Source organism: Myotis nattereri (assembly GCF_964212035.1).
Source record: "Myotis nattereri genome assembly, chromosome: 19".
NCBI classification, from domain to species: Eukaryota; Metazoa; Chordata; class Mammalia; order Chiroptera; family Vespertilionidae; genus Myotis; species Myotis nattereri.
Window position 1 is genome coordinate 5,304,732 of NC_138095.1, and position 18,180 is coordinate 5,322,911.

Below are 18,180 nucleotides of genomic sequence, written 5' to 3' on the forward strand. Positions count from 1 at the left end.
ATGAGCAGAAAGCGAGGCTTTTGCTGGAGTGCACCGATGATTTGCAGAGCAGACAACAGGCAGCGGAATGCAGCACAAGACCACCGGCCCGCGCTCTTTTTACCCATGTTCTTCTGCTGGAGTGACAGCAGGGAGGACTTGCAGGAGGCCCAGAAGCCTCAGGAGTTTGCAAAGGCATTTCCACTAATTGTCAGCACCAGGGGCATCCCCGGGGGCTGAGATGCAGAGCCGTTGGAGGGGGTGTGCGGTCCACGGCTTCCTTTCTGACTTCACAGCTTGGTCTTGCCTGTCATCGTGAGAAGATGCTTCTGGTGGCCTCTTGAACATGGGGTGGGGTGATCATCTGCTACTGTTTGTCCTTGTCAGGGCGCATTTAGACAGATCCTAGAAGACGCAAAACCTCTGCCCAGGACCGCAGGCCAGCTCCTTCCTCTCCCCCGACCCCCCCCCACCCAGGGTTTGCTAAGCTGTATCAGTTGGTAACTAGCTTCTTAACTGTCTGGTCCCCCAAATTAGGCAACCTTCTCTCCCCTTCCTCTCCCATTGGAGACGTCCTTACCTCATTTCCTAGCCCAGTGCCTGACAGAGAGCAGGAGCTTGGTAAAAGGTGTCTGTAGTCACCTAGCCTTCCAGGTCCCCTCTGACTGTGAGCCTCATGCGTAGATTGTTTTCTCTGCCTGGGACACCTCCCCCGACTCCCTGTATGCCTCTCCTTTGGTCCTTTCCTGTTCGCTCTTCTAGACCAAATAGGCGCGAACGTAGAGATGTAGAGGGATGTAGCTAGTAAAAGGCAGACGAGCCTGAACACACACCTTTTGAGGCTGCGTCTAGTTCGCGAACCACTGTAGACACTTAACTAGTAACTTGCCTGGGACTTTTCTCTCCCCCTCCCCTCCTCCCAGAGGCTTTAAGATCTTACTTTCATGTGTGTGTGACCACCACTAAAGGGCTGCTTGAGTGTACCACCCAGGGTGCTGTTAACATTGTATTGTACAAGTTGCATTTTGGGGTTACCATTCACCCCGGAGTGTCCATTGTGAAGCGTGGCCTCTGGAATTGTGCAAAGGGGCAGCCCTGCTCTGAACATACACCACCCCCACCCGAGCCCCGCGCATGGGTGATGATAGGAGACCTTCAGGAACAGTTCACGGGGTCTCAGGGGCGCTTGGCAGCTAATATGCACTTTGAGCCATCTCAGGGCAGAGATGGAGGTCAGATTCCTGCTGTAACTAGCTGTTTGGATCTGGCTCTATTGAATGGGTCCCTGCATAAGCGCTTCTGGCTTAAAGAGCATCTTGCAAAAACAAGGTTCTAGCTGGTTTCTTTACCTTTGCACCCACCTTCTGCCAGGAAGCTCTTGTTTGACGCTTATCCGACTCTTATCGGGACGATTCCTAAAGCTAACCCCCCCAGTCAGATGCGCTGAAGGGCAAGGCCATGCCTTTTCTTTAAGTGGGGCCCACAGGCCTCACATAGCAGCACCAAGGCATTCAGAATTTCCTGGCCCCCAAACTCTGTCTGCCCCTGATGTCACTTCAGGGAACACTCTGAAGCATCGTTTGCGACACTCTTCAGGCTGACTGACTCTCAGGCTGTCTGGTTTGGCACTTTTTAGCTCAGGCAGGAGAGCACTGTGAGCATTCTTGCTGAATGTGTTCTCCTTGGTGCGGGAAGTGTAGGGAGGATGAAGCCCAAGCAGGTTTGTAGGGGTCCCTCGCATCCAGTGGGGTACGGCAAGGCCAGGCTGTGGTGAGGGTTGACTGGGGAAACATTCCACTCCGTGTCATTGTCAGTCTAGTGAAGTGATCTATGTAACATATCTGAGTTTCTACAAAACAAAACAAACACCAAGTATGCTGTCCCTACAAGTTTCTCGGTAAGAAAAGGACCAGAAGACCGTTTGGTTAGACCCCAGCTCCCTCAGATGGAACATGGAGAGGGCACTCCGGAGCCCGAAGGCAACTGCCACGTGCAGATAGCCTGAGTGTCCGGGAGCCATCTGGTCAAGCCCCGCCTGCCGTATAGAGATTTGAACATTTTCACACTAAAAGCTCTTAAAAGTGAAGCTGTTGACATGGAGGACGTTCATAATCTATTGCTAAATAAAAACCAGGTTACCAAATGGTAGACACTGAATGGGGTTTTTATTGGTTAAAAAAAAATACACGTGTCCATATAGAAAAACACTGAAAGTTGTTATGCCAAAATGTGAATAAGAGTTATTCCTGGGTGATGGAATTGTGGGTGGTTCTCCATCACTGATTTATGTAGACTTATCTATATTTTCTAGTTTTTTAAGATTGGTTTATGTATTTTTTAAAAGTTCTTTAAAATATAGGGTTTGTTTGCTAGTTTGGAAACTGAGCATATGCAAACTCTGTGAGCCAACAATTCCACTTTAGGTATATTTTCACCAGAAGTGCATACATATGTTCAGCAACAACAACAACACACACATACGCACACGCACACACACACGCGCACGCACGCACACGCACACACACACGCGCGCACACGCACACGCACGCACACACGCACACAAACACATGTGCAAGAATGCTCACAGCAGCTCTATTAATAATAACCCCAACGTGGAAACGGCCCAAGTGTCCATCAGTACTAGAACGGACATGTTGTGCTGTCTTCACACAGTGCAAACTATTAAAAAACTGAGCGAGAACGGCAGTGTGGTAACTCAGAAACACAGCACTGAGTGGGGAAAAAAAGCCAACTGTACAATTTCACTTATTTTAAGTTCAAAACAGGACAAACTAACCTAAGTTTAGAAATCAGGACAGTGATTTTCTTCGGGGGTGGGGTAGTGACTAGGAGGGGACGTGAGGAGGTTTTTGGGGGGATCTTGGTCATGTTGCCTTTCTTGATGTTGGGTGTGCTCATTTTGTGAAAGTCTGTTGAGCTGTATGCTGAATGATTTGTATGCTTTCCTGTATTATGTTATATTTCAATAGAAAGTTTAAAAAATTACAGGGCTTAATGCATGCAGCATCTACGCTAAGTGGTGGATTAGTGCTTTATTGTTTAGCCTGTGGTTGCATCCATTAGAGTAATGGCTTGTTGAATAATCCCAATAGGAAGAGATTTAAAATTAATGTGGAAATCCAGCACTCACAGCTGCATTTGCACAGCCTCCACTTATGAACTTGACTTTGCCTCCCCTCCCCCCATCCTGTTGGCTCCAGCTGTGCCGAAAACATAGCCTTCCCAGGTTCAGAATCCGGGATTGGGTGTGATGTGCTGGCTGCAGCCCCATGACTGGGGACAGGGAGACATCCATGTAAAACAGTCACTCGGGAACGTGAATGATGTAATGCACACAGCTACCATTTACTGAGCACAGACCATGGCCAGGCACTCTTCTGAGTGCTTTATGTGTATTCATTTAATCCTCACAACGGCCCTGTGAGGGGGAGAAAGTGTTTTTATAATTCTCCACTTTGGGGATCAGAGAAATTAGGCAGGTCATTGATCACCATGTGGCTTGTAAGTGGTGGAGCTGGGATTTGAACCCAAGAAGTCTGGCTCAAAGCCTGTGTGGGCTCCTGGGACAGAAGCCAGCCCTGTGCCTGCTGCCCTGAAGTAGGTTCCTTCCCGGCCCAGCCTACCACATGATCTTTTTAAGGATGCATCTAGTCACCCACCTTCTTCCCTCTGCTCCCCTGAGCCTGATGCCTAGGAAATGCCAGGGGAATTCCGAAGCATGCCTGCGTTCATTCAATGGTATTTCTTAATCACCCACTATGCTGTATCCCATATCACAGAAGAAACCGAGGTCTACAGAAGTGAATGGATTTGCTCCATGGCCACCCAGCTAGTAACTGGTAGAGCTGGGACTTGACCCCACAGCTGCCTCCAAAGCCAGTGAATTCTCAACTGTGCTATGTGAGCCCTCCAAGCTTGGCTGTAAGACTGCGCACACTACCTGTTATCTGGGGAAGGATTTCAGAAAACAACATTTTGAGTAGACCCTTATGTGACAAAAGGCTCAAGGGTTCAAGATATTTTGATGCTCAACTTTGATCTTCTGGTTAAATTCCTTATGATGTAGAATCCTCTGAGGCAGCCCTGGCCACAAGGAAAGGGAATAAAAGGACATTCGCCTTCAGTGGAGAGTGGTGCAGGAAAAGCAGAGAAGAAATCTTGCCCTAGAACTATGGCTAACTAGAGGCGCCAAAGACGCAGGAAGACACCAGAAACAGAGAAAAAAAATGGGCAGGAAACCCAGGTCACATTCAAGATGATAAAAATGCAATTAACTTGAGACAGGTTCCTCCAGCCCTCAGCAGTGACCTACCCTTTGGGCGTGTGGCTGTGTTTATCGGTTCTGGGCTAAGGACATGGGGCCAAGCATTTGCCTTTATTAATGTCTGCCTGCTGGCTGCAGGGTATGAGGTTGATGTGATGGGGTGAGGGGGGGGGGGTGCACTAAGGTCTTCTTTGAATGATTTATGAAGTGCAATTCAGAAGCCTTCACTTTGCCTGCATCCAGGGTATTGGCCAGTATATAAATCCATGATCTTAAATGCTCTGGGGCTTTGGGGCAAGTCTCAAACCCAGGGGAGGGGGCTGTGGGAAGAACCAGGCTCGAACTTCTAAATGGGGACCTTCTGGGTTACAGGCTATGGATGTGGAGGTCCTGGGTGTTGAATGATGCGATGTAGAAGTTACTGAGAACTGTCGATAAACGTCTGAGGTCAACGACATTTTCCCCAGCTATTTACATTTACTAATTAAAACCAGCCTCATTCATAAAGGGATTTGGGTGAGGTTAGTATACCCCATTATAACACACATCCTTGTCTCCCATTCACAGGAATCTTGTCTGTTTTGTTCCTTGCCCTGCCTCCAGCTTTTACAAGGATGCCGGCGTACAGCTGGCGATACCTGGTGCTCAATAAACATTTGTCGAAGAAAATGAACGTGCACAAAAAACAAAGGAGGAGCCATGTCAACCTCAGGCAAAGAAAAGGGTTTCTCCCTTGGCCAAAACCCACCCTTGTCCTTTTAGTTGCCTGATTTCAACTGTCCACCAAAGGCAGCTAGGACGCCAGGTCTCAGACCCCATGAGCACGTGCATAATGCGTGCCCTGCCGGTCCGCCGGAGGGGGCTTCGCTCATCACTGTGTATTTGCTATTGCCTGGCCCTAAGGAAACAGGACCACGGGGAGATCATGGCTTCAGGTCCAACGTTTCAGTTGTTGGAGTCGCCGAGGTGTTTCTTTTCCTTAAAACACTCGCAGTGCAAAGCACCGCAGCGTCGGGGGGAAGGGACGTGGTTGGCGTCCGCAGTCAACCGGGTCCGAGAACTGGGCATGCGCAGATGCCGCTGTGTGGACTGGCGCAGGAGAAACCGGGCAAATAAGGGCATAGCGGGCTGCTCGGCCGCCGAACATCTGGCGGAGCCGGCGAAGAGGACAGCAGTTAGGTTTTTATTCTTTTTAGCATCGTGTTCAATTGGCCATGAAGCCAGGGATGGTGCGATTGAATTATAAGGGGGCGGAAGTATTAAATAACAGTCTAGCTCTAGCAGATAGTCAAGGTGTTTGACTGGATTCTAATAGGCAAAGCAGACTTGGAAAACATTACATGGAAAAGACATCCTCCTCTGTGCTAATATTTCGCCTCATTTAACCCTGGGAGATGGGGCCATGGGGTTAGATCTCTTTTCAAAGAGGTGATTCCCCTGGAAAAAAGGGGGTTTCCTCTGGAAGGGGATCGTTGCTTCCTGAAATGTCAGTGGGATCCAGAGAGTGGCCAGCTGGAACGTTTTATTGTCGATTCTTGTTTTCTTGCTTGTGGCTTTTCTGTCTGGCTTTCCCCACCTTCTCCTCCACGTCCAGACCTTGGCCGGGCTAGCCTGTTCCATGAGGATGTTACATTCGAGCTAGTTTCAGGGCCATGGTAAATGCGTCTGGCAGGAGAGAGAGACTCAGCTTGCCAACTCAAGGGTGGCAGAAAAGCCACTTCTATATCATCCTTTAGTCAAGCCCCTCTGTTATACTGGGTGAGTGGGAAGTTCAACCCTGGTTATTTTGGGGGCCATGTTCCCAGGAGTGTTTAACTCAGAGGGGACAAGCCAGCCCTGATTTGTAGCGTTTGCTGATTTCTGTGACATAAATATACCCTTCGTGGCTGATTTTGAGCTACCAGTGTGATGTGAGTGAATGCGGAGCTGGAAAGAAATTTGCGGTAGCCCCATTTATACTCTTCCCATCAGACAGAAATAACCTCAAGAGCATAGATAGCAACAGGGAAATGTGTGAAATCATTAGGAAATGATGAGTTTCGAGTTTCTATTGCCTTTGTTTTAATATCATGTATTTAATTGTAAGTTTACACAATTTAATTTTAACAATAGCTGTGTCTGATAATTGGCTTGCAAATTTCCTGAAAATTTAGCAATTGGTTCTGGTTACAAGCGGGCTCACCCCTGCTTGTTGCCCTCCTTGGGCTGGGTCGGGTGAGGCTTGGTGTCTGGGACTTAACACAGCTCAAAGCATCTCTTGGTACTTCTCCTCTCGGCTCTTGTCTACTCTAACGATTATTGTGGAAATTCTCAGTTCTCGGGCTCTAGAGATTCTGGTCTGTAGCTGGGATCTGGGTTAGAATCATCCACCGAAAGGCTGGTAATATTCAGCTGCTAAGAACTGACATGGTCTTCATGGCTGGGTATGGCCAGGGTCTGTTCCTAGTGATGGATGCCACAGCATGCAGATGGTTCTGTATTTCGGACCTCACCTCTGATCCAGGTTCCCTCAGCACCATTCCTTCTGAAGCCTGGGATATCCTCCAAGCACAGCCATGGGGCCGAGCACAAATCCCGTTGGAGGTTCATCTTCAGCCAGGATGCTGTCCCCACTCAGATAACTCTTGGCCTCCTGACCCTACGTCTTCCCTGTCCCTGGGGCGTTAGGCTTCCCAAGGCATCAGCCTCAAAAGCCCTCCAGCCTGTTTTCAAACACTGTGGAGGCCAGTATGTCCACAACTAACAGAAGAGTCCCTGCGGGTCCTAGCTCTCAATTCTCACAGCCACAAACCCTCGAGTCTGGCTTCGTGTGAGACTCTGAGACTGAGACCCATCAGCCCCCTTGAGCCGTGAACGTTCTCTGCAGCGTTATCTCGACCTCGGCTATTACGTTTGTGTGGCCAGGCTGCCGTAGAATTCCTCAGACTGACTGGCTTAAACAACAGACATTTTCTCGCCGTTTGGGAGGCTGGAAGCCCAAGATCAAAGTGTCAGTAGGGTTGGTTTCTCCTGAGGCTTCTCTCTCCTTGACCTGCAGAGGGCACCTTCTCGCTGTGTCCTGGCATGGCCTTTTCTTGTGAATTTATATTCCTGGTATCTCTTCTTCTTCTTATAAGGAGATCACTTATATTGGTTAGGGCCCTAACATTATGGCCTCATTTAATCTTAATTACCTCTTTAATAGTCTTGTCTTTACAGTCACATTGGGGGTGGGGTGGGGTGGGGGTAGGTCTTCAAGATAAGAATTTTAAAAGGGACACAATTCAATTCATAACAGCTATTGAGTACTTGGAATATGTTTGGCCCAAATTGATATGTTCTCTAAGGGTAAAATACACTTGGGTTTTCATCATCATTTTTCATCACTTTTCATCATGTGTTCAAAGCAGAATGTAAAGTGTCTCATTAATACTTTTTTCTTACTGATTACAGGTTGAATGATAGTACCTCGGGTATATTGGGTTAAGTAAAATATATTATTAGAATTACTTTCACCAGATTCACTTTACTTTTTGAGTGCGGCTACCCATGGCTTGCATTATGTCTCTGCTGGACAGCGGGTGCCCAGAGACCCCCCAGAGCTGACACGGCCATTCCTCCCGTGGTCAGTGGCGAGATATCATTCTCTGGGGTCCTGTCTTGACCCTGCCCTAGTCCCTCTTTCACCCTTCCCTTCTCCCCGCCTTCTTTGCCTGCACCTTCCCTCCTCCTGTGGGGCTCAGTCCTCCAGTTCCATCAAGTTGTGCTGCGGGACAGGTCAAGGGTGGGGGGCGGCTGGGCCGTGGAGGAGGACGAGCTTCCGGATGGTGGAGGTGAAGAAAGGAAACGTCTCGCTGTGGTTTGCGCTGTGGTCTGGCCCGAGTGGGAGACGCTCAGATAAACAGGCCTTGCACGCTGCCTGCAGTACCCTCCTGGGCATGGCCTTGTGCAGTTTTTGCTAAGAGAGCCTCCATCTCTTTCTCTGCCTTGAGTTGCTTGGCCCAGGGCCCCATAAATGATCCCACCTTGGATCCTTCCAGCTCCCAGGGAGGAGGTAAGGGGAGAGGAATCTAACCCCCTCTCACCGCCTGGGGATGAAGATGGCCCTAGATCTGAGCTTGCTCACACTGTCATGGAGGGAAGGGAGTGGTGGGCTGGGGAAGGGCACTGTGTTAAGGCCATACAGGGGCATTTCACCCGGTGCTTCTAACAGCCTCACATTATATTCATTTCACAGGCGAGGACCCAGAGACTCAGGGAGGTTAAATGAGTCCTCCAGTGTCACCAGTGGGCAGGTTGCAGGGCCAGTACTGACACCGAGCCTACCCGACTCCCAGCTACCAAGCTGTAGACCTGGAGCGAAAAGAAAAGACTTGGAGAGCACAGTGACTCCCTTGAATTGGACTCGGGTCCAGGCGGGAAAGCAGAGGGAATGCTAGGCAGGGGTGGGGACAGAAGTCTGGTACAGGTACTTTTTGGAAAAGTCCAACCAGGAAATGCATCCTTACAGGGTTGCCCTCCTGTAAGTCAGGGTGTGGGCGGGGCACTGGGACTTGACAAGGACCTGTGGCCACCACCCCGGATCCTGCTCATCCCTGTCAGGCTGTGTCTGGGTTATTCCATGCTGGGCTCACCCACCGGCTGCGCATCAGGTCTTTTTTGAGGTTCATTGCTTCCTTCTCCATATACTTGATGTTCTTCAATGACTTCTCTGGGACCTGATGGGAAGCCAAGAAGTGAAAGAAAAACACGTTAGTACAACTGTTACAAGTGGATCCAGGCTGCAGGAGGCTCATGTGTTCATCTGAGGTGTCTGATCAGGTTGGAGGGGGTCTGGGCAGCCCAGCGTCCTTGCTACACCAACGAGGGGCCATGTGGGACAGTGGAAATAGCAAGGGCTTTGGAGACAGGCAGACCTGAGCTCTGATCCTCGTTCTGTCCGGTGTCTGGCTGTGTGACTTTGGACAAATTACTCCAGCTCTCTGGGCCTCAGTTTCATCGGCAGAACCGGGGACTGATTCCTACTGTGTTGTGACAATGAAATTAATTGCCAAATTCCCGACTCACAGCAAGCATTTGAAAAAGGAGGCTTCTCTTATTAGTACTATCTTCAAAGAAGAAGTGACCTCAGGGGGCCTTGTTGAACTGGCCAGGCTTCACGAGGACCGGGACTTTGTAACATTTCCTTTATTATTTAAACCAGTTTGAGTTGGCTTTTCTGTTTCCTGCAACCATAAAATTGCTCTTTAAGTACGCTCCCCGGCGTGCCAAGGCAGACTAGTCCTCTTACCCCCTCTCACTTCCCCTCTTGAGTCCTCCAAATCAGATGCCCCCTGTCCTGGTGCGTTTTGCAGTGAAGGCAGTGGGACTGGCCATGTTGAGCTCAAGCAGGGAAACCAGGTTGCCTCTTCCTCATCCTTCTCTCCTTTTACGCACCCCACTCACTCTTCCTTCAGGACCAGAGTGACTTTCTTAACATATATTGTGAATGAAATATACTTATGACCAAACACACACACACACACACACACACTCACACACACTCAAATTTCCTCACCAGATCATTTGAAAATATGTGATCAAAACCCTGCTTGATGTCATCGCCATGTACCCATCCCTCTCATAAACATCTCGTTTCACCCTCCTCAGGAAGAAATGACAACACTGTCCACATTTCAGGCATCACCCCTCCCCCACCCCCACCCCCGCAAATCCCACCTAATTTCAGTTGCCTGGGCACCAGGAATTCACACTGTTGGAACGGAGTGAATCTGCATTGACCTAATGGGTGCCAAACAGTCTAGAGCAGCAAAGCGAACTGTGTCCTCAACTTGACACAACACTTTAGCAGGACAAGAGCCTCCCACACGCCCCGCAATCATGTCAGCATTTCAGTGGATTCTCAGGAAACCGTCTTCATTATGACCATGGTTCAGCTGCAGTGGCAATAAGCTGGCAGTAATAATTGGCTGAGTGAGGGCAGTCTGCTTGTCAGGGCGTTTACAAACACCATTCAATATGGACACAAGTCAGAATTTACAGAGCCTCCAAGAATCCTTTCTGATGGCACTACCACCACATGGACGACAAGCCTTGGAATACATTTCCTCTCGCCCGGCAGCTCCAGTTCTAGCCAAGGAAACCATGCGTAGGGATGAAAAGGCACCTGTGAGGATGTCTATAGCAGCCGGTGAGCAATAGTGAACATCTCCGTGTGAGCAGTAGGCACTGGGGGGATAAATGGCAGTCTCTCCAGACAGTGGTATGTGATGCATTTGAATTTGGTGCTAGTATTTATTTATTGTGGCTATCAACGTACATGTTACAAAATATGAACTACTTAGATCAGCCGTGGGCAAACTACAGCCCGTGGGCCGGATCCAGCCCGTTTGAAATGAATAAAACTAAAAAAAAAAACAAAAAAAAACCGTACCCTTTTATGTAATGATGTTTACTTTGAATTTATATTAGTTCACACAAACACTCCATCCATGCTTTTGTTCTGGCCCTCCAGTCCAGTTTAAGAACCCATTGTGGCCCTCGAGTCAAAAAGTTTGCCCACCCCTAACTTAGATCATGGAGAGTTTTAAGACTTATATTTATAAAAATCGATAGAAATTTCTAAAACTTTGTATAACCTGACATAAATTATGTTTTAAAACATCGATATATGGCAACGTTTATGCTTAATTATACAACAAGCTGGAAGGAAATACAGCAAGCTGTCAATAGCAATATTATCTCAGGGCATTCGAATTATACATAAATAATAATTTTCAACATGGGGTTATCTTTTTCCCTTAATTTTAAACTAATTTACATATATTACTTCTGTAGTAAAATAATAGTGTTTTTCATGTTTATAAAGCAATTCTGACTAATTCTACCAATATAAGCAAAATGTGATTTTTCAGTGCTACTTTAAGTTGAGTAATCTAAATGTCGGAAATGATGAAAGTTAATAGTTTATTGTAATGCGCGGTATTAAGCACACTGCAGGGTCTAGGCAGGAAATCGGAGCTCATGCGGGTAGTTCAATTCAGGGAATTTAGCTTAGGGGAGCAGGTCCAAAGGAGTTGCAAGAGCTGAAAAGCCAAGTTAGTGATGGCCAGGTAAGCTCGAGATTAGCCAAGAAGGAAGGTTCCATCCACCCCCTCCCCGGAAGCCAGCTGGAAAGGGTGCTGGGAAATGCAGTTCACAGGGACCAGCACCCTATGGGGAGCAGGAAATGGAAATGAAGGTAAAAAAAAATGATTATAGTTATAGTTTATGCAAATACTTGGCTTCAGGTACCGACCAGCTATTTTGGGACTCTCAAGCTGGTTCTCCCTTTGCAGATAGTAACTTTGCGTATTCCTTATCTTTTGAACCTAAGCCTGGGACCCCCAGAATTTTCCACGGCTTAGACGCATATCCAGAGTTCTTCCTCCCCACTCCGTCACCTCAAAATCACTAACGAAACCCACGTGTCCAGGGAGTCCAGGACCCTCCTACTTCTGCCTGCTTCTTTCCCGAGAAGTGTTGTGTGGACCACCTCCCCTTGCATCAGAACGTGTGTGTTCTGTGCCTCACGCCCTTCAGGTCCTTATCGTCGATAAACAACCTGGTGCTAAGTATTTCCTCCCTGACGCTGATGAATGTGTCTCCCGACCCAAGTAACACATCTGCAATTCACCTCTACATTTAAGATTGTATTTTGGTTATGAAACTAACGAATGAACACGGTAGAAAAATCAGGAAAAGATAAGAATTTACGAGAAAATAAACGCCGAGTATAACCCCATCACCATCTCTTTGGGTGTCCCTGATCTTGCTCTCTCTGACTGCTCCCGGCCGGCCGGGTGTCATGGAGCCATCGCAATGCAGCCGACTTCAGTGTTCTGTCCTTGCATCTCCTGAGAGCGCCACTGGCCCTGAGAGCTTTCTGTTTCCCAATGCTTTGCAAAGCGTGGGGGATGCCTCCATGGTTTGTTTCCTGGAAAACAGAGTTGAATCTCTGGCCTGTCTGCCTTTTTTCTGCAGCAGGTGGCCTTTCTCTGACCCATCTGTTTAGGGGTCTTGGGAGCAGGACTGTGAGAAATACCAGGTGTTCAGTCACGAGTCAGGGTAAACACTGATATATGTGTGTGTGTGGGGGGTGTGGGGGTGGGGGTGTGGGGGGAGGAGAGAACTCAGACAGACTCATAGTGAAGACTTAGGTGGGGATGATTTTGGGGGGCAGGTATATTCACATTTAATATTCATGTGCTGGGCCCTAAGGTGGCTCCGTAGTTAAAGTGTCAGGCCGAGCACCCAGGGACATGGGTCCAATTCCCAGTCAAGGGCACATACCTGGGTCCAATTCCCAGTCAAGGGCACATACCTGGGTTGCATGTTTGATCCCCAGCCTTGGTCAGGGCATGTGCAGGAGGCAACCAATTGGTGTGTCTCTCTCACATCAATGTTTCTCTCTCTCTTCCTCCCTCTTTCCCACTCTCTCTCTAAAAATCATTGTAAAAAATAACCTGGGTGAAGATTAACAACAACAACAAAATTCATGTGCTGGAAGCGACTTGGTGGAAGGTGACAGCTGAGAAGTGGGAGGTACAGGAATACAGGGAGAGAGCTTGCTTTGTTGTCTGAAAGGCTCAGGTTGGCACCCTGGCTCTGTACGTAGATGTTGCATCATCGCAGGCAAGTTACATACACACCTCCCTGAGTCTGTTTCCCCATCTGTGAAATGGCTAAGGCTGTCCTACCAGTAACATTATTGTTCGTCTATCTATGTGCTATACAGGATCCCAAGTGCAGGAGTCCATTTAGACCTGGCCGTATTATTCTTCCCATTTCATAGAGGAGCCACCTGAGGCTTCAAATGGTGAAAACACCACGCTATTAGTAAGAGGCTGAGTCTGGATTTGAACTCAAATTCAAGTGACATCAAAGCACGTGTTCGTAATTCTACCTCATTCTGCCCCCGCCGCATCTTGCGTAGTGGGGGCAAAATAAGGGAGAGCAGTTTTGCCAGTTATTAATGTACAGATATTACCTCTAAAGCATGCCCACTGAATTGTGTTAGATTTTAGTCACAAACATTTTTATACGACAAAATCAAGATGATTTGCCGAAGGCCATGGCCGGAAAGCCAATCTTTTAAATATCTGTGGTTCTCTTTTCTTTTATGAAAGAGTGTTTCCAACTCATCTTTGTTATTTCTTATAATATGATCTACTTCCTAGAATCAGATTGAGATGGAAATGAATTCCTGCTAAATGTACTTGGGCTGATACAGACATCAGGGGAACAGCTGGGATGTTCTTTCGAGCGGTGACGGGGGAGGGAGGAGCAGGCAGTAGGACGAACACATTTCAGACTCATTATGGAGAGGCTGTAAGGCACAAGGTAGAGAGTTGGTAGACTCCATGGTGAGCCCAGGGATCTTGGCTTGCACACTGATACTTAAGCCTTTGTTGGTGCCATGGTAGTGGTGGGCACTTTCCTTCAGGGAGAGTGAAGTGTCTTTGTCATAAAGATAAGGCAGGTACCTACCTATTCCCATGCAGACCCTCCAAGCTGAAATATGATGAAGTATGCTATTGAATTCTTTAAAAAATTTTTAATCCTCACCTGAGGGTATGGTTTTATTGATTTGAGAGAGAGAAGAAGGGAAAGGCCTGGGGCGAGATAGAGAGAAACATCCATTAGTTGCCTCCTGTTAGTTGCCCTGACCGGGGGTTGACTGGGATTGAACCCGAGATCCTATCATCTACCTGAGTGTCAGTGTGGTGTATCCCACCATCAAAGGGACCTTTAACTCTTATAAAACACTTCCCATATCTGTCACCAGCAGCATCCACTCTGGCGGAGAATGCCCCACCATGAGAGCAGCTGAGAGCAGGCCTCGTGCGGGGTGGGGAGACTGGGGGAGGGAGCATTGTTTCCATTGTTTTACTTAATCCTCATGCCAGCCATGAGCTATCCTCACTCCTATTTTATTGAAAAGGAAATCCAGGCTCTGAGAGATTAAGCCATTTCTTCAAGGTCACACAGGTAGTAACAGGTAGGGCTCATTAGCTTGTGTTCCTCGACACCCTCCCCGACCCTATCTAATCCAGGGGCCAGCAAACGATGGCCTGTTGCTGGTTTTTGTAAAGTGGAGTTTTACTGGAATATGTTCACTCCCATTCATTTACTGTTGTAAACCCAGGAGATTCAGTTTCCCATCTATAAGTGAGGGGAGTGGACTAGAGACAGATGTCAGTCTGGTGGCCTCCATGACCTGTTCAATCTATGCCGTATTTATAATTATTGGCAGTTCACTTCTACTTTGGAAATCATGATCTTTCACATATACACCCAGCTTTCTAGCTGTGCAACATAAAAAGTTTCAGAAAATGTGGAGCGTGCCGGCTCCTCTGTGAGTGGGGTGGGCTGTGGAACTAGGGAATGCCTGTCTCCTAAATTGACAAATTGTGGAATTGCTGCACATCAACATTGTGCTGAGCATTTTGTGCCACCAGCCTCAATTGCCTCTTTCGGACAGTGACTAACAGACCCATTTGACAGAAGGAGAAATGGAGGCAGCACAGAGATGTTACCCTAGTCCAGCCGTGGGCAAACTACAGCCCGTGGGCCGGATCCAGCCCGTTTGAAATGAATAAAACTAAAAAAAAAAAAAAAAAAAAGACCGTACCCTTTTATGTAATGATGTTTACTTTGAATTTATATTAGTTCACACAAACACTCCATCCATGCTTTTGTTCTGGCCCTCCGGTCCAGTTTAAGAACCCATTGTGGCCCTCGAGTCAAAAAGTTTGCCCACCCCTGCCCTAGTCCCATAGCTGGTCACCTGTCAGAGCCAAGACTAGAATCCTGTTGTGATGGTTAATTTTGAGTTTCAACTTGACTGAGACACAGAGCAGTCATGTATTTTGGCCAATTTGGTGTTTCTTTGAGTGTGTTTTTGGAGGAGTTTAACAGTTAAGTTGATAGACTGAATAGAGCAGATTGTCCTCGCTGATGTGGGTGGGCCTCATCCCGTCAGTTGAAGGGCTGAGTAGAGCAAAAGGCAGCTCCCAATAAGAGGGAAGCTGTCTTGCCTGAAGGCCTTTGCGCTAGGGTAGTGGTTGGCAAACCGCAGCTCGAGAGCCACATGTGGCTCTTTGGCCCCTTGAGTGTGGCTCTTCCACAAAATACCACGTGCGGGCGTGCACGCACAGTGCGATTGAAACTTCGTGGCCCATACGCAGAAGTCGGTTTTCGGCCTGGGCGAGTCTATTTTGAAGAAGTGGCGTTAGAAGAAGTGGGGGGTGTCGGTCGGTCAGGCTACCGGCGACAGGATACGCAGCGCCGGGGAGGCGCGTGCGATTCATGCACGAGTTGAGTGAGCCAGTCAGTCAGCAATCTCATGTGCAGTGGTTAGTGCTAGTCGCGTCTGCAAACCGTGCGCGGGTGACAAAAGTACCTACTCGAAGCATAAAGTTACCTGTATTTTTCCAACCAGCTGCAAATCCTACAGGTATTTTTGTCATCAATTTAAGAATTGTAATTCTTTTGTGTTGGTGGCTTTATTATTATAAAATGAAACATTTTTTAGGTGCGCTGTTTGAGATGGCTACAAAGAAGAAGCAAAGAAAAACGGAAGACGAAAACCGTGAATTTAAAGTTGAATGTACCTACCTATATAGTTTAAGTTTAAAAAATTTGGCTCTCAAAAGAAATTTCAATCATTGTACTGTTGATATTTGGCTCTGTTGACTAATGAGTTTGCCGACCACTGGTCTAGGGCATCAGTTCTCCCCCTGCCTTCAGACTCGACTGAAACATTGACTCTTCCTGGGTCTTGAGCCTGCCAGCCTTCAGACCGGAACTTACACTGCCCGCTCTCCCGCTCTCCAGTTCGACAACGACAGATCTTGGGACTTGTGAGCCTTCGGAATCACATGCACCAATTCCTTCTAATACTAGTACATCTCTTTATGTCTGTGTCTCTATGTATCCTGTTGGTTCTGCTTCTCTGAAGGACTCTTAACACATCCAGTCTCCTTGTATTTAGAACTTGGGTCCTCATCTATTAAGCCTCCCAGAAAATACAGTCTTGCTCACGTATCAGAAGGAAAGGTACTATTCTATCATGTTTTTTTTCTTTTCTTTTCTTAAATCCTCCCTGTTTTCTAAGGTGGTGATCGGTTTGTGGAGAGGGAAGATGAGTGTGAAGGCCGGGCACTGGAGAAGCACAGAGAGAGGATGAATGGTCCCAATTAGTAAAGGCGACTCGTATATTATGCAGGGTGTGCAGGGAGCCTTGGGGCCGGGGCGGGAGGAGCGGACATATGGGGTGGGGGGCGGGGGCGGTAAACAAGTTTAAAGAACTGTTTTATTGGTTTTTCTTCCATGGGAGGCAGTGTGACCCTCCCCTCTGTCTCTTCCCAGAAACTTGCAGCGGAATCTACATCACACACTGGCGTGTTGGGGAGGAGGATTGTGCTTGGAGGGGCCTGACAAGGTGGGAGCCAGGGGTGGAGCGACAGACGCAGGGGGAGAATGGGCTGTGGATTCAGAGCCCAGGCCCCTGTGTGACACCAGGTCACACGTGTTCTCTGTACCCCAGGGCTCCCCCCCGGCACCTGCCAGGTCTCCCCTAACATCTGTGAGGGATCTAAGAGGCCTGCTCGGTACACAGGTTTTGTGAACCAAACATGCCAAGGCGCTGTCCCTGTCCCTGTCACTATATCAGGAGTCTCTGGGTTTTTACAAAATGGAATCACAAATTACAAATGAAAAATGTAGCATGAGAGAAATTACAAAAATGTTTCCAAATAAACTAATTAAGGGCAGATTAAGGCTATCAAGAACCAACCCCAAGGTAGACAGCAATGGTAGTGATGCAGCAATGTAACAGTAGGTGGCGCTAGATGCCATAGCTTTCAATCAAGGCCGGATTTCCCACCTCTCATGGAAATAAACATTAGCTACCAGCCTCAAGGAGCCCTGGGATTGACCAACAGCCAATGTGCTATCCACCCAGTTTAAAACAAGAAAAAAGACATAGAGAAACTTGAATCCCATGCATTAATCTCATAAGCTCTTTTGAAAGCCTGATATGCGAGGCGGGCAGTCCAGCTGTTGGGCGCCAGTAGCCAATGGGAATCCACAAGGGCTGCTGCTCAGAGTCCTGGAGGAGTTTCAGGACGCCGGCCCCAGGCTGTGGCCACCGCCTTGCCAGCGGTGCTTCTGTTTAAAAACCACAGCAGTGCCTGAGTCTTCAGCTCCTCCCATGTGCCTAGAAATGCGCTAGGCTAGACATGGCAAACGGACTCAACTCCAGTGCCTGCTTCAACCCACCCGTCAGTAGCGTTGGCCGTCTGCAGCCCCCTGCAGTCCAGTCTCATCGGAAAAGAGCTCTTGGGTTGATTCGCGATGTCTGCCGTGGCCCCAGGAAGGAAAAGCAGTATCCTGACATACACCCGGGCTGGGCACTTCACCTGTCTTTTCTCGTTGAATCCTCATGACCACCCCAAACGTTCAAGGTTGTAATTATTATTCTTCCCGTTTTTTTATTTTTTCTGATTCAGGAATCTGAGACCCATATCAGTTAGATAAGTTGCCTGAGGTCAGCCAGTCTAGTTCACTGTAGGGCTCCCTGTATGACCTTTCACACAAGTTACTCCCTTTCTTGAAAGTGAGACAAGCTCCTTGGCAATTCATCCTAGAGAAACGAAACCAGTCGGGACCCAAGAAAGCCAGTCTCCTTCTGTGGTGTCAGTAACCTGGTGGGGGGATGTGCAGGGCGGGGTAGAGCCCACAGAAGGGGATAAAGCTGACTTCTTTGCAGAAGGCCCGGAGAAACCCGCTCCCGCGGGTCAGTCACTGTCCACTCCAGTTACCACCTGAGAGGCAGAAGCGGAGCCCGGCTAAGCCAGTGGTGCAGGGGCAGAGCCAAGAAGCAGAAGAGCTGC

General features: G+C 48.2%; 1 protein-coding gene across 1 annotated transcript in view; it reads right to left on the reverse strand.

Moving 5' to 3' along the window:
* The window catches only part of CCDC60 (coiled-coil domain containing 60), a gene marked incomplete at both ends in the record, with an annotated part of 102,753 nt that overhangs the window by 48,603 nt on the left and 35,970 nt on the right, over positions 1–18,180 (reverse strand). The window contains one exon of the mRNA XM_081113717.1: positions 8,882–8,961. Coding sequence (XP_080969843.1) covers positions 8,882–8,961 — 80 coding nt within the window. The remainder of the gene's footprint in view (positions 1–8,881; positions 8,962–18,180) is intronic.